We start from the raw sequence: 23,440 nt of genomic DNA, 5'->3' as shown, positions 1-23,440 counted from the left end.
GTCTGGCTTCTTTCACTCAGCCGGGTGCATCTGAGATTCACCCACATTGTGGTGTGTTTCAGTAGTTGGTTCGTTTTTATTGGTGAGTCGTATTCCACTGTGTGGATGAGCCTTACTTTCGTCTATCCGTTATCACAGTCTGTTTGGGCTGCTATAATAACGATACCATAAATTGGTGGCTTAAATAATGCATATTTATTTCTCACAGTTTTGGAGTCTGAGAAGTCCAAGATCAAGGGGCCGGTAGATCTGGTGTCTAGTGAGAACCATTTCCTGGTTCATAAATGGCTGTATTCTTGCTATGTCCTCACACGGTGCAACGAGGGAGCTCTCTGGGGTCTCTTTTTTTTTTTTGCGGTACACGGGCCTCTTACTGTTGTGGCCTCTCCCGTTGCGGAGCACAGCCTCCGGACATGCAGGCTCAGCGGCCATGGCTCACGGGCCCAGCCGCTCCGCGGCATGTGGGATCCTCCCGGACCGGGGCACGAACCCGTGTTCCCTGCATCGGCAGGCGGACTCTCAACCACTGCGCCACCAGGGAAGCCCTGGGGTCTCTTTTAAAGAGCACTAATCCCGTTCATGACCTAATCACTTCCCAAAGACCCTACCTTCTAATGCTGTCACATTGGGGTTTAAGATTTCCAACATGAATTTGGGGCGGGGGGGGGCACACGCAAACATTTAGTCCATAACGTCCATCCTCCTGTTGATGGACATCTGAGCTGCTTTCCAAGTTTGGGTGATTACGAGTAGAGCTGCTGTGAACATGCATGAAATCACAGAAATGTAGAGCTCATTGTTCAGAAAGGAAGACTGAGGCCAGGAGAAGGGAGATGGCCTGCCTGATCAGGGCCAGGAGGCTGGACACCGGGCTGCAGGCCTCCTGACCCCCGGCCTGGTGCCGCTCCACCAGATCTGCCCCAGACATCGCGCCAGACCGCGCCTCTCCTCTCCCCCTTCCCCTGGAACCCTTCCAGCTGGGACCCAGAGTCTGGCTGGGAACTAGGCCAGGCCTTGAGCAGGGGGTAGCGAGCAGGAGTTTCGGTCAGAGCGCGGTCATCTTTGATGTTGTTCACTCGGGTCTGACTCCGCGGTATTTATTTGCAATTAAGGAGCTGGTTCCTAATTAGGCTGATGGCGGGACCACAGCCCTGGAGCCACGAAAAGCAAAAGATCTTCTGCAAGAGACTGTCCCCTCGCGGCCTGAGTGGCAGCCCAGGCCACAGACGAGGTGTGGTGGGTCGGGTGGGGCTCTGCGTCTGTGAGGAGTGGAGAGGTGACCCTGGGTTTGGGGTGCCTGCCTTCTCAAAGAGGGCGGGTCGGCTTGCTCTGAACACACGACATGAGATCTGAATACGTGTGTGTGTGCGCGCGCGTGCACGCGCACGTGCGCATGTGCGTGTGTGTGTAAATAGAACCCCAGGAGCACTCATCTGTGTCTCCCACATTCAGTTATTCATTGCTTCACCCTTCATTCCTTCGCTTACTGAGCATCTCTTTGCATCTCAGGTACCGGGCTGGGAGCTAAACCTTAACATTTGTAAAGTACCTTACCGTTTGCAAAGGGCATTGCCGTCCATTGTCCTATTGTAACTTCCCGTGCTGGGGAATGACCCTGGGTCGTGACCCGTGACACCCCTAAGGAGCCCTAGCCTTGGAAGGGTTAGGCCAGCACTGGGACGGATAAACAGACAGCTGCTTCTTTCTGCTCCCGATTGGTCTGCTGCCAGAGTTGCCAGAAAATCCAAAGATGGACTGTGCAGATGAGGCGCTCAGTTATGAGTAAGTCCGTTTTACAAATGGGGAGACTGAGGCTTGGGGACATTCAGTGGCTTGTTCATGGCCACCTATCCAGTCAGTGGTGAGAGCTTAGGTCTGTCTCACTAGGAAACCTTTTGGATCATGTGACAAGCATTAGGTTAGAATCTGGGGTCTCTAGTTCTGGTCCCACTTCTGCCACCCACTGCTGTGTGTCCTTGGGCAAGTCACCCGGTACCCCCGGAGGTGCCATCTTGGAGGCACAAGGACATTGGACTCAATTGATAGTTCCCACAGGCCAGCCTCCGGACTAAGTTCTCATTGGCCCATGGTGCAAGAAATAAGAAAGCTTCTTATAATCTAAATGTATTAATTTAAAATTTTCTGATTTACGTCCTACCTATTTTGTGAGTATCAAATTACTTTCTTTTGTGCTAGTGATAGTAGATGGTCTTGGGGTTTTTAATAAGTCTGTATGTGACAAAATAAAACCGTGGTAACCTTATGACATTCCCAACCCCTCCATTAAACAGTGTATTGGTTTGTGAAAGCCCAAAGCATCGGTGCTCCCTGGATGAGATGATGCGGGGGGAACCCTCCAGCTCTGGAGCTCAGAGACCCTCAGAGCTAGGTGGGGACGGGGATGCCCCAAGCATGGTGATGGGCTCACCTGCCGGCCTGCTCTCTCAGGATCAGACCTGAGACCCTAGTCCTTGCCCAGCACCCCCTTGGGCCTGAGGGCATCGGTCCCACCTGCTGAGCAGGATTCCTGTGGGGGGTAGGGGTGAGGGCAGTGTGCCAACACTTGGGATCTATTTTATTTCCTTCCTTCTTCCCTTGTAGGTGTTCCAAGAGCACCCTGGGGATACATGCAGACTTGGGACAGATGCAGAAAGGACTAAGACCCACCCCTTCCTCCTTGAGAGTTGAGGCCAGCCAGGGGCACAGACACCTGCTCAGGCCAAGGGAGGGACTGCATTTAAGGCTCTAGGCGCACAGGAGGGAGAGGTCAGAGAGGGCTTCTCAGAGGTGACAGTCCATCCCCTGGAATTTGGAAGACATGGCCTGGAGCCCAGGCCTGATGAGTTGTTACCCAGTCTGTTCAACCAAAGAGGCCGCGGAAAGTGAGACCTGGCCCGGGGAGTGTCCCTGAGCGCCACGGATGGGGCAGGCTGGGCCCTAGGGCAGCTCCAGGGTGGCGGGGGGGTGGGTGAGGGGCTGGGGTTCATCCCCACTCACAGGGTCCCATTCCCCTGCGAAGAGCGCTGACTGGGGCAAGGCCGGGGACACAGGTGTCGATGAGATGGGGGTAGAGGGCGAGGGCGCATTTGACTCGGCTGGGGTGGGAGGTACTGAGAGGAGGGGGACAGGAAGGCCCACTTGGCCTTGAATTGAAAGCCTTTTAGGAGCTGGGAGGGAGGAATTACCCCACCCCCTCAATCCCATTACCCCCACCCCCTGACTGTTAAACGGCTTCTCTGCCTTTTACGACAGCGTGGCTCCCTCCGGGGGCAGAGCTGCCACTTGATGACTCTCGGGTGGCCTCTCTGAGCTTACCGGTGGAGGGGATGGCAGCACTCCCTCACTCAGGGGGACTGGCTGAGTCTTCAGGGAATGAAGACCTTTCGTTTCTGGGGCGGACAGTGCCTCACCGGCTTGTGGGCGAGCACCTCTAGGACTCACAGACCACGAGAGCAGTCGTGGTTACAAACGGGGTGAGGTTTCGAGAAGGGGGGCATTTGCTTGGTGCCTGGGTTTTGGGGGGTGTCTGCCCGGAGTACGGAGAAGAGCTGCCCTCGGGAGTGTGGCCTGGCACTGATGCTGGCTCACTAGCGTGTGCCCTTGTCCGGTTCTGGCACCTCCCTGGGCCTCAGTTACCACACCTGTGAACTGGGGTGATAACAGGTGCGACCAAGGCCGTTGTGAAGAAGGCGCCTGGCTCGTGCAAGGCACTCAGGGATGCCTGTTGTCTGTCTTGTCACCCGACATTCTCCAGGCGTAGCTTCTTTGCTTCCCCGCCTCTCTGTGCCTAGTGCACTAACGGAGTTCTTGTCGCTCGGTGAGAAGGTTGGCGTTGCAGTTTCACGGCCAGGCTGGGATGGTGCTGCTCTCCTGGCTCTTGGAAACTCTCAGACCAGTGCTGGATGGGTGGATGGAGAAAGGGGCAATGGCTTGGGGTGTTCCTAGCTGTTCACCTGCTGGGGCTGGCCTAGTGCCTGCAGCTGTGTCACCTACCACGGGCTAGAGCTGTCTCTCTGCGCACTGGCTAAGGGGCAAGTCAGCTGAGGGCAGGGAGCAGGGCCTCTTTCCCCCATCCCGACCATCAGCTAGAACCACGAGGGGCCTGGATGGGGACTGTGAGACAGAATGATATGTCCTCAGGGGCTGGCCTGGGGACCTGCGGCTGGGATCTTAATGCCAGGCAGAAGGCAAGAGGCAGGCCCTTTGGGACTGTGCCCAGCCCCAGGCCACAGCAGAGCAGGCAGCCCACAGGAGGCCCCTCAGGTGGACATTTTCCTGCTAGGTGGGCCTCCCAGCACATAAGAGAATGTCAGGAGCCCTGTCACCGGCTGCTCTGGGGCCTCTAGGCGGGGCTGGGCTGAAGGCAGACAGAGCTGACCTCACCCAGGCTCCTGACGGAAGTTGTTGGCAGTGCTTTCTCCCTCAGGTTTGATTGGACTTTTTTTTTTTTTTTTTGCGGTACGCAGGCCTCTCACTGTTGTGGCCTCTCCCGTTGCGGAGCACAGGCTCCGGATGCGCAGGCTCAGCGGCCATGGCTCACGGGCCCAGCCGCTCCGCGGCATGTGGGATCTTCCCGGACCGGGGCACGAACCCGTGTCCCCTGCATCGGCAGGCGGACTCTTAACCACTGCGCCACCAGGGAAGCCCCTGATTGGACTTTAATCTGTTTCTTTTGGAGAAGCCGAGCCATAAAGGGCCTCAGTGCGTCCTCATCAGGCCTCCAGCAGACCTTCGCCCTCTGCAAAAGCCCCAGCCAGGGGCCTGTGTGGGAACACATAACCCCACTGGGCAGTCATGGGTGCCCACCTGCTTGTCAGAGCCCTGAGCTCAAAGGAGAGACCAGATGTCAAAACGCTTCAGAATCTGAGAAGCCGGCCACACCCGAGAGCAGTGAGGAGGGGGCTGCCCTTCAAGATGGGCCCCTTGCCTATACCTGGTATTACGCCTGGTCTCAGAAAATTGTTAAATTCATGCAGACACGTAGAGATGCCCCAAGCTGGAGTGCGGAGGGATCCCAGTCATCATGCAGGCCACCCCTTTGCCGTCTATGGGGAAACTGAGGCCCGGAGAGGAGCCGCTGGCAAACTGGAGCCTCGAGGAGCGATTTCCTTTTGCACTTAGAGACCCTCTGCTTCTCTGTCTCACAGAGGCGGCTACAGTTCTGGTGAAAAGCTGCACTTCCTGCCCAGAGAGCCAACTTGAGGGGCCGGGGGTGGGGGTTACTGGGAGACCCTGCGTAACGCTCCAGGCTGAGGCTGGGCGCCGTCGGGCAGCCGCGATTCCCATTCTGGGCCGGAAGAGGTCCTGGGGGCCACATTCCCCACCGCACCGTGCCTTCCTATGCCTGAGTCCCCTCTGAGGGGCAGTTTATGCCCTCTGATAGCTTCACCCCGCTCTGTTCAGGTTGAGGCCTGGACTGACCGGGTTCAAATCCCGGTGGTGCCACTCGCCGGCTGAGTGGCCTTGGGCAGGCTGCTTGGTGGCTGCCAAGTCCCGGAAGCTCGTCTGTAAAGTGAGAAGGTGGCCTCCGCACAGTTATGGGAGGACCCAGTGAGTCACGTGCGGAGTGAGGAGTGCAGAGCACAGCACCCGGAACAATGTAGGTGCTCGCCAGTCAGTCCCTCCCTTGGGTGTGTGGGTGTGTGTCCCTCTCCTGCTGGCTTGTAAAATTCTACAGGCAGGAGCCGGGTGTGGTTCGTGTTTGGGTACCCACAGGCACCTGGCACGGTAGGTGCCTTGCCTTCGTGTGTGTCTGGGGGTGGGGTGGGCGGTGGGGTCCTGCTGTGGGTTAAATCTGAGGACGGCCTGGCCCGCAGTAGTGCTCCCCATGTCTGTTGGGCGCCAGAGACCCCCCTCAAAGCCCACCGGCCAGGCGGCAGTGCCGCTTCCGCTGCCCTGGAATAACACCCGCGTGCCCTGTGCTTGCCCTGCAGACGCCAGCATGTCTCCGGATGCCACCAAGCCGAGCCACTGGTGCAGCGTGGCCTACTGGGAGCACCGGACACGGGTGGGCCGCCTCTACGCGGTGTATGACCAGGCCGTCAGCATCTTCTACGACCTACCTCAGGGCAGCGGCTTCTGCCTGGGCCAGCTCAACCTGGAGCAGCGCAGTGAGTCGGTGCGGCGCACGCGCAGCAAGATCGGCTTCGGCATCCTGCTCAGCAAGGAGCCGGACGGCGTGTGGGCCTACAACCGCGGCGAGCACCCCATCTTCGTCAACTCCCCCACGCTGGACGCGCCCGGCGGCCGCGCCCTGGTGGTCCGCAAGGTGCCCCCCGGCTACTCCATCAAGGTGTTTGACTTCGAGCGCTCCGGCCTGCTCCAGCACGGGCCCGAGCCCGACGCCGCCGACGGCCCCTACGACCCCAACAGCGTCCGCATCAGCTTCGCCAAGGGCTGGGGTCCCTGCTACTCCCGGCAGTTCATCACCTCCTGCCCCTGCTGGCTTGAGATCCTCCTCAACAACCACAGATAGCGGCCCGCCACCCGCTCCGCCAACGGGGGCCCCGTGCCCAGAGACACAGCCCCCACGGACGACCCCCCCCAGATATCATCTACCTAGATTTAATATAAAGTTTTATATATTATATGGAAATATATATTATACTTGTAATTATGGAGTCATTTTTACAATGTAATTATTTATGTATGGTGCAATGTGTGTATATGGACAAAACAAGAAAGACGCACTTTGGCTTATAATACAGATATATTTTCTTTCTTCTCCTCCTTCCTCTTCTTTATGGTTTTTTTTGTTGTTGTTGTTTGTTTTTTTTTTTTAAAGAAAATGATACAGCAGAGCTAGGTGGAAGAGCCTGGGTTTGGTGTATGGTTTTTGAAATATTAATGCCCAGACAAAAAGCTAATACCAGTCACTCGTTGATAATAAAGTATTCACATTATAGTTTTTTTTTTTTTTTAAACTGTCTTCTTTTTAACAAAGAGGAACATGCAGGGCTTCTGTGGGTTTCTGACCCATCTGGCATCCCGAAACTTGATTTCAAGAATAGAGGGAATTACATTGAAAAGGGAGGAAGGGGGCTTCCCTGGTGGCGCAGTTGTTGAGAGTTTGCCTGCCAATGCAGGGGATACGGGTTCGAGCCCTGGTCTGGGAAGATCCCACATGCCGCGGAGCAACTGGGCCCGTCAGCCACAACTACTGAGCCTGCGCATCTGGAGCCTGTGCTCTGCAACGAGAGACCGCAACAGTGAGAGGCCCGCTCACCGCGATGAAGAGTGGCCCCCGCTTGCCACAACTAGAGAAAGCCCTCGCACAGAAACGAAGACCCAACACAGCCATAAATAAATAAATAAATTTATTTTTTAAAAAAAAAAGGGAGGAAGGTCGTATGTTTGCTCTTAAGGCCAGAGAAGGTTCTGTTGTTCCTTCCCACCCATGGCTGTAGTGTATCCACAGGATTCAGGGGGAAGAGGGAGAGTACATGGGCCATCCATCCTAGGTAAACTCTTCCAGTCTGATGGGGGAGGCTCATGCTCTGGCCTAGAGGAACTCTCAGCCTGATGGGGAAGACTTGGGTCCATGCCTCTCATCTCTGAGCTGTCTGCAAGCTAGAAAACATTAATTCTCACCACTTTGGGGAAATGGCCTGTGGAAGAAAGACTGAGATGGTGAGTCTTGAACCCACCTACCACCTCACAGAAGCCACCTGAGCCCCAGGGTGAAACTCCTTTTAGGACCTAGATAAGCTACCCTCCCATCCCCCCACCAAGTAGCTCAGAACCTGCCCATCTGGAACTGTAGTCATGATTGATGCAAAGGCAGGTGGTTTCTTTCTACTCTATAAAAGGGAAAAGTTAAGGTTCTGGAAGGGTAGATGACAAGCTCATGAGACAGATCAAGGTTAGAAGTTAACCAGAGCCATATCAATTAAATCAGTTTCCTCTCTTGAGAAAACTCAAAAAAGAAGGCCTTCTTGGCCAGATAACTAAGGGGAGTGTTACATTGTATATCTTCTTTCTTGGAGATTTACATTAGCCTATTAAATGCTCTGAGAAGTCCTGTGTGTTATCTATTGCTGCGTAATAAATGATCCGAAAACTTGGCAGCTTGAAACAACTCACATTTATTATCACAGTTTCCGTGTTCAGGAATGCAGGAGCAGCTTAGCTGGGTGGATCTGGTTCAGGGTCTCGTGAGGCTGCAGTCAAGCTGTCTGCCAGGGCTGTAGTCATCTGAGGCTTAACTGGGGCTGGAGGACCCACTTCCAAGCTCGCTCACGTGGCTGTTGGCTGGAGGCCTCAGCTCCTTGCCACGTAGGCCTCTCCATTGGACGACTCATGACGTGGCAACTGATCCAAAAGAGAGAGACCAAGTGTGAAGCTGCTGTCTTTCCTAACCTTATCTCAAAAGCGTCCTGCCATCACTTCTGCCATATTCTGTTGATCACACAAACCATTCTTGCTGCAGTGTGTGTGTGGGGGGTAGGGGTGGGGTGACCACACAAGAGTGTGACTGCCAGGAGGTGGGAATCACGGCCGCCACCTTCTCCAAGAACTACACTCTTTCACTTGGTTTCCCCAAGTTATATGCCAGTGGACTCCTTCCCCACCCCTGCTAATTCTGTCCCCATACCCAGGCCGGCCAGCCCAGACCCTTTCACTCTACTCTGCCACCCTCAGACCCGAGCTTCCCGGGAGGCCCTCCTCCTTCTGCTGTCCCCGCTATCCAGGCCTTGGTCCTCCTGGGGCGCAGTGAGCAGAGCTGGTCTGTGCTGTGTGAGGATGGGCAAGGAGTCACTGTATCTGTCTTCTTTTCAAGTCAGTGACAACTGACACTAACTCACTGTTTGTGGGTCCTTCCTACTCGTGAAGTGATTCTGATGCACCCTGTCTTCGCAGAAATCTCTGCGGGGGTGTTCTCTGCCATTCTCCTCCTCCAGATGGAGGAATGGATGCTTACACAAATGCTGTCATTTGCCCAAGCTCCCTGGGGGGGAAAGGAGCAAACCTCTGTCTCAGATGTTAGCTGGGTGTCCTCTTATGTGCTGGTTGTGATCGGCTTTGCTGGAGTGGGCCTGCCCCTTGGGGACGGTCCGTGAGCGTGAAGGGCTGAACTCTGGGGGCCCAGGGGCCTCAACCTTGCAGCAATCTTGGTCCGAGGGCTGCTCCGTCCTGAGGCTGAGGCCCTCCCTAAGGTCCTTGGGTGGCCTCGAGTGTTAAGAAAGAAGGCCCGGTGGCTGCCTTTCTTTGTGGGGGTCTGAGACTCCAGTTCTAGCCCCTCAGTTCACACAGGGAAACCAAGTCCCAGACAGAACAGGCTGAGTTGCTGAGAGCACAAGTGGCGCTGGGACCTGCTGTCCTCCCCCTTTCCCGGTTGTGGTGCTGGCAGAAACTCTGTGGTTTCCCCCAGACCACCCAGGGATCCAGTGACTCAGGCTCCAAAGAAGACACTTTCTAAACAAGGCCCCGTCTCTGGAGAGCGTCGTGGGAGCCTGGTCCCTGCAGGCCCTGGGAAGCGAGGTGGGTGGGGCTTACTGCCCCCAAACCCAAGCCCAGGCCTGGGGTGAGGGCGGAGAGGGAATGGATTTCCTTCTGTTGACTAGGTTCTTTGAGAGGCCTTAGTCCCTCCATTGCTCCTTCCTCTCAGCTTCACAGCCCACCCCCATGTCCAGTCCCTTCCCTGCTTAGTCTCTGGGAATGTCTGTGGGTAGGGGCTGTGGACGGATGGATCTACGAGTGAGGGAAGCACAGCTGGGAGAGGGGGTGCCTGGAGATCTTGTGTTCATGCTTCAGGTGAGAAAACCCAAGGCTCAGAGAGGACCATGAGGAGCCCGAGGTCACACAGCAAGTACAGGGCAGCGCTGAGCCTAACACCCATGTCTTGAGACTCCTGGTCTGGCTGTTTCCTCTGTGTCTGGGCATGGATTCCCCCAGTGCTCTGGAGGGCATGCACACACCTCTGTTCACCTCTGTGAACTCCCCCCATCCCCCCGCCACCTGTCCTGGGAGCTCCCGTCCCACACACACATTTCAGGGGACTTTGTTGTTCCGGCTGCCTCTGGCTGCAGCTGCCTGTTCTAATCTAGACTCTGCTACTTACCAGATAGGTGATCTGAGGCAAGTTATATACTTAACCTCTCTGGGCCTGAGTTGCCTCATTGGAATAACAGGAAGAGTATTTGAGACTTCCCTGGTGGTCCAGTGGTTAAGACTTTGCCTTGCAAAGGCAGGGAGTGCAGTTTGATCCCTGGTCAGGGAGCAAAGATCCCACATGCCTTGCGGCCAAAAAAACAAAACATAAAAAACAGAAGCAATATTGTAACGAGGTCCATAAAGACTTTTAAATGGTCCACATCAAAAAAAAAAAAATCTTAAAAAAAACCAAAACACAATAAGAGTGTTTACATCCTAGGGTTGTCAGGAGGATTAACTGAATTAATGCCTGTTAAGATGTCAGCAAGTGCCCCCTGGTATTATCTTGGGGCCTGGAAGGTAGCCCAGGTTGGTGAAGAAAACCTGGGTTAGGGGCTCAGCGTATGAGGACTCAAATCCAGATCTCCTAAGTCGCTGTTGCCTTGGGCCATCAGCTGACCTGTGTGAACCTCAGTTTCCCCAGCAGGCATAGTCGGTGACCCACTGGGACATCCCTTGTTGGGGACGCCAGGGCCTCCCCCTGACAGCTGCTGTGGCCTCTTATTGGGCTTCCATCCCTCTCCCACCCCCTCCAATCCACTGTTCACCCAGAGTCATGGTCTGCACCCACATCTGACAGTGTGGGTGTCACTGTCAAATCTGTCAGTCCTCCGAGTGACAGTGACCTCTCTGGTGACTGCCTGTGCTCTCAGGATACAGAGAGCCTGCCCACGCTCCCTCCTGCCCAATCCAAGATCTGCCCACGCCGCTGTCCCCTCTCTCCTCCCTGGGAGTCTCCTAGAAGCCAGAGATGTCTTATGTCCCTTTGGCCCCCCTGGCCCTGGTCCAGCCCAGTGCCGGGCACAGAGGATAGGCTCCCTGGATGTTTGTGGAATGAAAGGGTCATGGAGGTAATAGATGTGGGTGTGTTTTATAAACTCTAAAGGAACGAGCGGTCATCCAGAGGGGGGTATGTTTATTAGGATCCTGTGTCTCCATGACAACCCCAGCTGGCTTCTCCTTACAGGCCCCTAAGAACCCTCATCTCCTCCCCTAGCCTCAGGCCCCAGGTCCTATCGTCTTATTCTACCCTCCTGGGGATGTGGTAGCAAGAATTCCTGATGGCGTGTTCCTTTGATGATTTAGAACACAGACTCAGAGAATGGCTAAGCTGGGAGGGCCCTTAGAGGACATCTAGTTCCATCCCTTTCATAGAACTGAGGCTCAGAGAGGTCAGGGTGGTGACCAGGGTCACACACCAAGGCAGTGGCCAATGGGGGCCAAACCCTTGACTTGGGGCTCCTTCCAGAGCTGATTTCTCAGAGATGCTGCAAAGGCTTCTGTGAAGACAGGATCAGCCTGAGCAAAGCAGTCAAGAGGCAAGGGTAGGGGCACAGATCATTTTTTGATTTTGTTTGTTTTTAATTGTGGTTAAAAAAAAAATATATATATATATATATATATAGCATAAAATTGACCAGTTTAATCATTTTTAAGGGTGGCATTAAGTGGCATTAAGTACATTTGCATTGTTGTACAACTGTCACCACCATCCATCCCTAGAACTTTTTCATCTTCCCTATGCTTTTGTTGGTGGTGGTGTTATTGTGGTAAAATACACGTAACATAAAATTTGTCATTTTAACCATCTTTCAGTGTGCAGATCTGTGGCATTAAGTGCATTCTCATTGTTGTGTTCCCTATGCTTTTTTTTTTTTTTTTTTTTTTTGCGGTACACAGGCCTCTCACTGTTGTGGCCTCTCCCGCTGCGGAGCACAGGCTCCGGATGCGCAGGCTCAGCGGCCATGGCTCACGGGCCCAGCCGCTCCGCGGCATGTGGGATCTTCCCGGACCAGGGCACAAGCCTGTGTCCCCTGCATCGGCAGGCGGACTCTCAACCACTGCGCCACCAGGGAAGCCCTTCCCTATGCTTTTTAATAAAAGGCATATGGAGGCAAAGTTTTACAATTCTTCACCCCGGGATCGTGAGGCCTTTGCTGACTTCAGGCAACCTGGATAACCCAGGGGAAGTTGTGTGTCACCTTGGCCTTGTCGGGGGTTTGGTGGAGAATGCTGGGAAGGGGGTGTCCAGTCTAGGCTGACTGTCACCCGGAATAAAGGCTAGAACAGCCTCTCAGCCTTGCTGTTTTCAACGCAGGTCACAGCGAGGCTAGTGGAGTATAGATGAAATGCCTAGAATTTCTGAGGGTGAGACTGGGAGCTTATGTGATGAGTAGAGGACACGGATGGTTTTTAATGTGACCTCCTTGGACTTCCTAGGGGCACCGTGGGAGACCTGGCTGAGTGATGCTGGGAGAGACCCCTCTTACTGGGCTTTAACTTCCCTTCAAAACTGAAAGGTCTAAACCAGATGGCTTGATGGTGCCTTTTGGGGGAGCCCAGGGGCTCTAGAGAGCCCCTGATGCTCACTCCAGAATCTAGGGTGGGCTTTCCTATTAGATCTGCTGAGAGGAGCTGAGACAATTGCTAGTAACGGAACCCTTACTTTGTTTAGCAATAATTATAACAGTTATCATTTACTGAGGGACTTGTTATGTAGTAGGCACTTTGTATCATCTCATTTAATCCTTGTTTCTGTTTTATAGATGAGGCTCAGTGGAGTTAAGTAAGTTGCCCAAGGTCACACAGCGAGGAAGTATCAGATGGAGGATTCCCACTCAGATCTCTCTGGTTCCAGAGCTGGTGTTCCTACCCACCCTCACCCCCAATCCCCCAATGAATGGCAGCAGTTCTGACCTTGACTTTCCATGGCTGCTGAGCACACAAGCTTTGGAGGCAACTCCCAGGGCTCCAGGCCCAGCTCTGCCTCCAGCTAAGTGACCTTGGGTAAGTTACCTAAGGTCTCTGAGCCTCAGTTTCCTTATTTGTTAGAACGGACACCTCCTAGGATAGTTAGGAAGATGAAATTAAATGGGTTTATATTTGTAAAGCAGTTAGAATAGGGCCTGCTTGTAGTCACATTTAGCATTTGTTGAATTTTTAAAATACTGTGTTTATTGCCAGCTTTCTGAGGTCAGTTTTGTTTGAACCAGCAAATTAATTGGAAATGTTTATTTGTAATAGTTTCACTTTCTATTTCTCATCTTTGAGCAGTGAACAAAATGGAGCTTTAGGAATGCCTAGAAAAACACACACATAAACAACACTGTGTCCACGCACGCAGTCTAAGGTGTCCTTTCCTTAACATTCCAACAGAAACACATCTATTCATAAGTTTTTGTAGAGAAGGGGAAAAAAATCTTCTCCATAGGCCATAGAATGTTGGCCAAGTTCCTTAAATTGTCTAAAATGGGCAGCATATCGGTGCTTTCTAAGTGTGTGTATTGGAAGCAGACCCTTTGGCAATGGTGACCCCACTCCCACCCCTGCTCCCTCTTCCCTTTCCTCGTCCACCCATGGAGGGAGGATGGTTGCTGTTCCTGGACCTGACGACAACTATTTTGACTCTTTAAGAATCCCCTGCTTTGTGTTGCCCAACATATAATGTCAATACATGTCAAAAACCACATCAGATCCCCAGAAAGCCGAGTGGCGCCTCGGTGACAGGCCTTGGCTGGCTCCTAGGCTCTCCTCACTCTGGGGCTCCAGGGGGTTGAGGTCTGACCCTCGGGGCCACTTGGCCCCATCCGGGCCCACAGCCAGGATCTCTGCCAGGCCCTGGCTGTGCTGAGGGGTGTCCCTGCCACGACTCACAGGGAAGAAGAACCAACTTGAGGCACACAAGGTTTTAAATTGAGGAATTGTCAGTTTTTGTATTTGGGATCCCATTCTGTCTGATTCTGAGCCTGGAGATTCCAGGGGTGCCCCGCTAGGGAGCAGGCAATGTCATCGAACACCTTCTGTGACAGTTTCTAGGCTTCAGGGGTGGGCTCCCAAGCGACCGGGAGAAGCCAAAGGCCTTTGAGGTGAGTCTCTTCTGGAATGTGCCATGGCTGGGGAGAGAGGGGACACAGAGCCGCTGAAAATCATCTTTGAACACGAGATTTTGCCACCTTCTCCATCAAGCCTTATGCCCGAGCTGCTGCTGCTGAAGATGCAGGGCCAGCTTTGGAGAAAAGTGAAAGCGTGTGGATGTTTGAATCTTGGCTCCACCATTTTCCAGTCTCTGTGAACCTGGTCTTTTCATGTGTTTCCTCTGGGCTGTGATTCTCTCATACGTAAAATGCAGATGATATCCTCTACCACATAGGGACCAGATGAGAACGTTTGTAGTGTTGGGCGACAGCTCTCCATGGGTCTCTCTGAGAATCTTGCAAGCAGAGGCACTGACTGCCTTCTAGACTCTCTTCAAGGATATATGATAGCCAACAGACTTAGAAGATAGAGATCGTGTCTCCCTCTTGTGCAAAGCACCATCATTTTACTGCCCATTATAAAAGATTTGGGTTCCCTAAGCTCGGAATTCCTCTCCTATAAAGCACCCCACTGAGTGTGAAGGCGTCGCTTGTCTCTCTTTGCACCACAAGAAAACCAGTACTGCTCACGTTGCCAGTGGTGCTGTGAGTAATAAAAGTTTGTTTTCTCTGGCCCAGGAGTCTCATGTCTTCCACCAGCGTTCAGGAAACAGGGCAAGCTAACTTATTGTCTTACAAATAGGCTAAAATCTCACATCCTTCATAGATCTTGACAGTGATGAGGATGGGATGCTGAGAGAGACATGGCTCTCTGAAAGAGGAAAAAGGAGGGGCTTGCAAGCCAATTAATGGGATTTTGAGGGAAGTGCATGGAAATCACTAGCAAATAGGTTGCCCAAGTTGTATGGCCAAGTGGGCAATGGAGGGCCCTCTATTTTATGGCCTTTTAATGGGGAGGTGGTTGCAGCCTGAGTACTAGGAAGGAGGTTTGAAGACAGCTGCCAAAACACTGCCCTGGTCGTGGCTAACTCTCCGGGTGGTGGGACTTCCTCGTCAGTCTAGTGTTCCGCCTCCATTCCTCCCCCATGAAAACAACCACCACTAGGATTTCTCCTGTGTGGACCGAGGTCACTCTTTCCTTTCAGATAGCAGTTAGGGAGACAGGCACTTATGCCAAGAAAGGAGGGAAATTCACCACTGCTATGGGGAGAAACCAGCAGGATTCTTAGAACTTTGGCTCGTTCACTTGGAGACAAGAGGGTGGGACAGGTCACACTCGCTAGGGAAGGATGATGACTCAGCCCCTCATTGCAGTCTGTCACACCAACTTTAGATCCAGGCCGAGATGACAGTCAAAGGTCTGTGAGTCCTAGCTGCTCTAAGGAAGTTTTGACCTTCTTGGGGAAATTTCCCCGAGACAGACAAACTCCCAGAGGAAACCATAGGTGGAGGATGGACAGGTATCAGGGCTCTTACTGCTGCAGGTTGGGTTTGTCCCAATGTGTCTACTGGGCAGCTGCAGCTGCTCTGCCTCAGTGGGCAGATCTCAAGGCTGTTCTCACAGCTCCAGCCAACACTGCTCGTGATGGAGCTTCCTATAGTTTTACTGTCTCTGAGATTTAGCCAATGACCTAGCTGTTTCATCTACTGCTTGGAAAACTATAAGCTGTCAGATTAAAGACACCTCTCCGTAGGGTCACAAACTGTCACGACAAATTGAGCCTACTGATTGAACTTTGTGGGTCACTCCTGCAGACGCCTACGGGAAAGGTCTGTTCTCTGATGAGACCGACTGGCATGCCTGCCCTACCCAGGTTGCCCCCACTGCTGCCTGGACCTATCATCCCACGACTACCCTCAGAGGGCTGAGCAAGTAAAGGATGCCGTGTTCCTACACTGCACACCGACCTGTGACTGCCGTCCAAAGTTGACCTGGCTGTCTTGCAGTGGGCACGGGTCCTGACTGCTTTGGGGAGATTGACTGCCCTGGACCTTTGACCCCGTCTTGGGGCTGTGGGTGGGTGCCTCCCTGCTGCTGACACATTTTCAGGTTATGGTGTTGCTGTTCCAGTCTGATCAGCCAATTCAGGCCGCAACGTCGTGGCACCTGAAACTGATCTGGGTCATGTTTTCAGCTTTCGGGACCATTTACACTTTAATAATGGTGCAACTGTATTGCAGAAGGCACTTGACCGTGGGCTGTCGGTCAAGGTGTTCATGACTGTCCCTGCTCCCTGCCATCCATAGGGATGGTCTTGTCAAGTCAACATTCCCAACTTTATCTCCCTCCCCTCCACTGGGTCCATACACCTGAGTAAGGCAGTTTGGTCTTTGATTGTGGCTGCCCGCAGAAAGGGATCATCCGCTCTGGGCCACCTCCCGGGTGATAACCAGGATGAAAAGGGTGGGGGTTTACATGGAGATTCTGCCCTAACCATTCCTGGGCTGGCTACTTCTTACTTTCCCTGAAAGGCCAGCCTAGTTAATGCAACCTATGCTTGGTAGTCCGACCAAAGGGGATTCAAATGGAATTCGGGTTAAATTGTATTAAAATGCCCTGTCACTAGCGTACCTGGCCCTTATGGGAGAAAGGTCTGGGTACAAGTAGGGGATGAGTGGGGAAAAGATGAAAGTATAGACACTGGGAGAGAACACGCAGCTTTTCTGGCAGTGGAGGAAGAGCAGCAACCCAGCACCTGGGAAGGGAACACCTTGGACACCAGGATCTTCCTCACGATGGACAGCACCCCGTACAACCCTCCCACACTGATGCGCATGCCTTAAATTTACTGCTTGGTTAGCCATCTGCCGCCAGATAGCTCTGACCATAATTTGATGGCCATTTCCCTTAACCTTCCCAAACCAAGAAGTTATAAGAAACAGCATGAGATAGCCCCAACTGCTGCACCTCCCGTGCAGAACACCTGTCAGCACCTCTGAATATCTGCTCCCATCACTCAGGCATCTGGTCAGGCTGATAAATGCCATCTAACTGGTGGTGTTGACAAACGGGACAGGTTGGACTGACTAGTTCGGGGAGATAGCCTCTCTAAAAACAAGGCAATTTGTTACACAGCAGTAAATAACTGATACACCACCAGTTCTCTCATTTCATGCCCACGGCAGTGCTTCAGCATCTGTGGGATGACGCCTGCTTTATAGATGAGAACCAGAAGCTCTGAGAGGTCAAGCGATCACCTAAAGGTCACACAGCCAACTGGTGGTGCTGGGTTGTTACTGGGTCTGTCTGATTCTTGTTCCAGTGCTCACTAGCTTTCCCTCAGCCAAGGCACTGGGATTCTTTCATGTGCCTCACAGACCCTGGCTCATAGCATTTCATGACTCTTAGCCTGTGCCCTGGCTGTGGACACCATGCTTGGGAGGCTAAGAAGACTAGGGGAGCATGGAGTAGCCAAGGGGCTCACTAACACCTCCTCCCCATATGGGGATGGTCTCAGTTTCTTCATCTGTGACATGGGTCTAAGGCCTGCTTTGACAGCATGGTTGCAAGGAACCAATGAACTCAGGAGCAGGAAAGTGCTTTGGAAAACTAGAGGTACTGATGGGAGCATTGATGTGGTCTGAGACGTGACTTAGGAGAGAGTAAGGGCTCGACAGAGGGCTGGGATGGAAAGAAAGCAGAGTGGAAAGGGCTAGTCAGACACAGAAACTGGGCCAGTGTTCTTTTATAAGCTGTAGTTTGTCGGCTGTGATGCCACCTGCCTTCCTGTGCCTGAAATCCTGGACATTCCTTTGGGTTAAGCAGGGCCTTTGCTAAGCTCTCGTTTTAAAACACTTGTCTTCTTTAGGGCGGTGGTGTTGTACTGACATAAACTGAGCCTCTCCCACAGGCGAGGACCTTACATACACGGTCTAATGGAATACTCACACTGGACTCTCACACTACCGCTTTTTATAGGTACGGCTGTCCCATTTTACATATACGGAAGAGTGAGGCTAGGAAGAGCTCAGTACTTTGCCTAAGGTCTCGCGGGAGGTGAGGGATAGAGCTAGGGTTCGACTGAGATTGCTCTTGCTTCAGACTCTGGTTGCCTTTGGGCTCCGTGGTTTTTATATCCTTGACCTTCACCCGCAGAGAAGCCAAGCACGCTGAGTCTGGGGCCTGGGCCGAGGGGGTCCAGAACCCTCCCTCATGGGTGGGATCTCATAGTGACTGAAGGCCAGGTGTGCACAGGCTGAACTTGTTCACGGACAGACTCCCAGGCTGGAAGGGGCAGCCCCAGACCACCATGGCTCTGGCCCATCGTAATCTTTCTGTGACATAGCCACAGCCGCCCTATAATGGGTCCCTCCACAGGCCTCCAGGAGCTCCTTTTTTCCCCTCGCTACACTGCGGCCAGAGGGACCTTCCTAGAATGCAGCTTGGCAAGTCATTCCTCTGCCTAAAGCCATCCATGGGCTGCCCATCAAAGTCCAAGCCCCTTATGGGATGTGTCGGGCCCTTTTTGGTCCCCTCACGCTCCTGAGGCTGAACCAACAGTGGTCCCTAAATAGGCCAAACTGATTTGTGACTCCAAGCCTTTGCTTAAGCTCTTCCCTCTTCCTAGATACCCTTCTCCTGCTCCAGTGCTTAATTGTCAAACTCCTTTCCTGTCATTTAGAGTAGTCACCTTATGAGTGTTTAATGTATGTATTAGGAGATACACACATATGTTACAAATGGATGGTGGGAATCATCTTCTCCCACCCAGGCCCCCTTGGGTCACCTGTTTGTTGGGTGCTTTTATGTCCTTTAATATGTTCACTTCTCAATGCTTCAGCTCACTGTCAGTTCCTCTGGGACCCATCCCTTAACAGCCATCCCTTCACCTGGCCCAGGTAAACCTGCCTGCGGAGACTCACACAGCACCCAGATGTCCGTCCTTGTCTGTTGATTGGCCTGTTTTCTCTCTACTTGTGAGCTGCTTGAGGGTGGTAATGGTGCTCTGGTGGTTTCTGTGTCCCCAGTGGGGGACAGAGAGCCCTGGTGCCTGATGTATATATGTTAAAGGTATTGCTGGAGGACTGGGGGTGTCTTCAGGTGGTGACAGCCCAGCGCCTAGGGCTGCTACACTTCATAGAGTCCCCTAGAAAGGAAGGTTTGCTTCACGAGTGGTGCAGGGGAAAACAAGGAGATAGAGGAGGGGGGAGGGGAGGAGAGTGAATAGCTCCATTTTCACCTCACCCTATAGAGCAGAATAAATTCCAGATGGATGAGACTGCAAAATGTGAAAACAATGAAACTATGAAATAGCTAGAATAAAATGTTCATGATTTTGATCTCTGGATGGGAAGGGTCTCTCTTTTTTTTTTTGGAAGGGTCTCTTTAAGCACAGCAGTAATGGAAGAAATAATAAAGAAAAAGACGTATATATTTGTGTGCTTAAAATTGGAAACTTCTGTACATCAAAACATCCCATAAATGTAATTAAAATAACAACACATATGTAAAGAGCACTTGCAAATCAAAAAGAAAAAAATTTAAGAACCTCAGTAGAAAAAAAAAATGGGCAGCAGACACAAAAAAAAATTAACAAAAGGAAAAACAGTGACTAAGTTGATGTTTATGTTTAAAAGTAAGTGACTAAGAATATGTTTAAACTCGTTAGAAAACAAAACCTCAATTAAAACTGCGAGATGTTATTTTTCACTTATCACCTTGGCAGGACTATAAAAAACAAATAGTGCTCAACGGAGCTGAGATGAAGTGTGATGAATAAGATGAATGTTCTCTTTCTATGCTGAAGGGCTTGCAAACAGGGGCAGTTTTCAGGAAATCAGTTTCTCAATATGGATCAAAAGGCTTAAAAATGTTTATGCCCTCTGTTCCAGCAGTTCTGCCTCTGGGGACCTTTCCTGAGAAATACTCATTTTTTATGGCAGCAAAATTTCTAAAACAGTCTAACTGTCCAAAAATAAGGAATGACAGAAATGATGGTACATCTATGTGACAAAATGTTATGCAGCCTTTAAAAATCATGTTTAATTGTCAATGGCGCTTGTGCCTGAGAAAATGGGAGGGGAGATCAAAGTGCACTTGGAGAGTTTTTTCTTTCCACCTTCTATTTTTCTGAATTATTTACCCTACCGTAAGCATGTGTTATTTTTATAAAGAAAAATTATCATGTTTTAGAATATTTCCAATTATTTGGAAAAGTTATGATATAATGCCAAATGGAAAAAAGCAGGTGATATATCTACATATATGTAAAATACTTCATTTACATATATATACACATAAATAATGCAGTAAGCACTGAATTCGGTCCCTGGCACATATAAAGTGCTGACTATATACATACATATCAATATTGTGATATTAATGCATATACATGTATATAAAATGTAACCAGTGAATATTTCTGGGTTGTGGACTTAGGGGTGGTTTCTGCATTCTTTTTTTTTTTTAAATACATTCTCACATTTTTCAAATTTTCTACAATAAGCATGCATTATCTTTATTATATTAAACTTTATTATAAATTATAATTATAAAAAAAACTCTCCACCATAAATGTTGAACCAAAGGGATTTGGTGTTGTCTTAATTAAACATTTCTATCTGCCAGTGTTCTGCTTAATTGAAGTTTGACTGTATTAAATGACAATAAATGACGCTTACATTTGTATAGTGTACTTCCACTGGCTCACCTGGCTCCCTTGACCCCTGTAGCACCTCTGCAAGGTCCTGAGATTAAGGGAACTCGACAAGACATAATGGGAAATGTGGACACACATACACACACACGCACACAATCTGCTGTGACCTTGGGTGAGTCACAGTCTCAAGGGCTCCAATCTCGTATAAGCCTCATGCTGTGGCTTTAGATGACCAGGCCACAGCATGGCTTTCTAACTGGGCTTCCTGGCCTCGCTGCCATCTGGCAGGCACAGGTGGGAGCTGGCAGGACAGGAGGGGAGGAGAGGAGCATGCCCACAGTTCCCAGAGAGGTGATGGGGTGCATCTCCCCTTTCATTTGACTTTCAGAGAAGAACTCCTGGCTACTGTTCCTGGGAGACCCCACCCTGACGAACAAGGCTCCTATCCCTCCGGATGGCCCACAGACCCACCCTTCTCAGCCCAACAGTGGGTTTGGCAAAAAGAGGACATTTCCTTGGAAGAACAGAAGACCATGTCCTGCAGATGCTTCCAGGGTAACTGCTTTCCGTTCTTTCAGTCATTGGATTCATGTGTGATTTGTTTCTGGTGTGCTCAGGATACAGAGGGTTCTCAGAGCCTCAGTGCAGAAACCCTAGTTCACAGATAGACTAAGAAGTCTTTGAGGGAAAGGGGACACAGCTCAAGCAAGATTATGGGGCAGCATTGCACTAGACTTCTTGTTCCTACACGCTGGAGGCCATGCCATAGAAGAGAGTTTAGGAAGAGAATAATGATGATGATGATGAAATAACTATCGTTTATTGAGCACCATCTATTATCTCATTTAATTATCCCATCATCCTGTGAAACAGGTAATGTTGTGTCCACTTTACAGGTGGTGAAACTGAGACTCAGGGAGGTGAAATAACCTGTCCAGATACTCAGCAAGTAAATGGCAGAGTTGGAATTCAAAGCTAGGTGGTTCTCCCTCCTAAACTAATTTCCAAAACGTACCTGGCGTATGGTATTCTCAGTGGGAATTGTTTGAAATAGTTGGATTTAAGGAGTATCTGCTGAACGCCAAGCCCTGGCTTAGGTGCTTTTTATATGGTATCTCATTTAATCTCCAGAACAGTGTTTGTGGGGTATGTGTAATTATTCCCATTTTACAAATGAGAAAACTGAGGCTCAGATGTTTGTCCAAGGTCACACCGAGCCAAATAAAGGTCTTTTTAGGGAAGCAGTCCCGGGGAGAATGAATCAGGAGCAACCTGGACCTAGGATCAGAGCCCAGGAGCCAGAAAGGAGTAGGGAATTGGGGTGATGGTGCAGCTAATTGGATGCTGTCTCCACCCGCAGAAGGCAGCAGAGGGTCCAGGGGTAACTGTGATTTTGGACAAGCCACCCCAGCCTCAATCTCCTCATTTGAAAAATGGGGCCACCAATACCTTGCTGTACAGGGTTGTCAAGAGGATTAAATGAGATAATGCACAGGACATGCTCAGAGCAATGCCGAGCTGACGAACGTGAGATCCCGCTACTTCTACCCGCTTTCCCTTCTCTACTGGTTTCTGTCAGTTGGTCAACATTCCTGGCATCTGTAAGACCGGCCCGGCATCCCACCCTACCCGTCCCCGTCCCGGACCCAGCACCAGTGTGTCATAAGGGTTTATGGAACGAGAGCCAGCTGAGCTGCTCCCTGGCTATTTGAGCTTATGCAGCTCACTTATCCTCTCTGGGCTGCAAGGGTGGGCTGGGGGCAGGGGATGCTGACTGCATCATCTCTGGGGGCCCCACCGTACCCAAGTAAGCCCGTTATCCCCTGGCTCTCCCTCCCCTTCACCCCGACCCTGCACACGAAGGCTCTGGGGGCCGAGCCAGCTACCCACTCCCCAGGGACCATTCCTGAAGGCATCTCCAGAGGGTGATGCACGTGCCAGGTGACAGACATGTCACCTACACGTGCCAGGGGACAGGCCCATCCTTCTTTCTCCCACAGCTCCTGGTGGGGCCCTGCCACTCCAGCAGGGGACAGGAAAGTAACTCAGCCTTCACAACCCCTCCTCAGACTCACACACTCACAGCCTTGCTTTGGGAAAAGGGTGGTTTTTATTTCTTTCCCTTTTTTTTTTTTTTTTTGGTCTTCAAGCACTCTTACTCGTCTGTCCCTGGGCTGTCTCTCCCACAGGCCTCTGTGGTCTGGGCCAGGAGTCTGTGGCCAGCCCTTCTCCATCCTCTCTCGGCGGAAGGTCCCGCCATCAGGGCGGGCTGTGTGGCCCTACTGTGCGTGGTGGGAAAGAGGCTGGCCTCTGGAGGCCCCAGCTGGCCCCTTATTATATTGGCTTCTATTAAATTGAAACACATAGCACATCTATTACACAATAAACCACAGCTATTTCATGGATCAAATTAAGTTTTATTTGGGCAAATTACAACCTTTCCTACAGTCGTGCCTTTGTGAGGCCATTCCTTTTTAATAAAAGCAAGCACTTCTGGGGCTGGCCCTCCTGGACCAAAGCTCCATGGTGGGTTGGGGGCTCCGGCCAGGGCCGGCAAGAGTGTGTGTGTGTGTGTGTGTGAGAGAGAGAGAGAGAGAGATGGGAATTCTTGGGGTCCCTCTTGGGAATGGATTTATCCACCTTCTCCCCCTGCCTCCCCATCCTGAGGTTGCCATGGAAGTGTGCAGAGAACTTCTCATTAAGCAAGAAAAAGGCAGCAGCAGCAACAGGAGGAAAGCATTTCCCGGAATCTGGGAGGAAGCGTGAGTCACTGGGGCTGCTAAGTGAGCCCTGCGTGGCCACTGCAGCGCCTGCCCAGGAGGCCTGGAGCGCGGGGCCAGCCGTCAGGACTGTGCCAGGCCTGCCCGCATAGAC

General features: G+C 51.6%; 1 protein-coding gene across 1 annotated transcript in view; it reads left to right on the top strand.

The window, feature by feature from the left end:
* SMAD6 (SMAD family member 6) overlaps positions 1–6,729 on the top strand; it is a 75,002-nt gene extending 68,273 nt beyond the window's left edge. The window contains exon 4 of the mRNA XM_030875185.2: positions 5,934–6,729. Within this exon, the coding sequence (XP_030731045.2) occupies positions 5,934–6,475 (542 nt within the window). The 3' untranslated portion in view covers positions 6,476–6,729. The remainder of the gene's footprint in view (positions 1–5,933) is intronic.
* Positions 6,730–23,440: the final 16,711 nt, after the last annotated feature.

This window comes from Globicephala melas, chromosome 2 (genome assembly GCF_963455315.2).
Source record: "Globicephala melas chromosome 2, mGloMel1.2, whole genome shotgun sequence".
Taxonomy (NCBI): Eukaryota; Metazoa; Chordata; class Mammalia; order Artiodactyla; family Delphinidae; genus Globicephala; species Globicephala melas.
The sequence above is the reverse complement of the archived record's forward strand: the minus strand, read 5'-3'. Positions and strand labels throughout refer to the sequence as shown.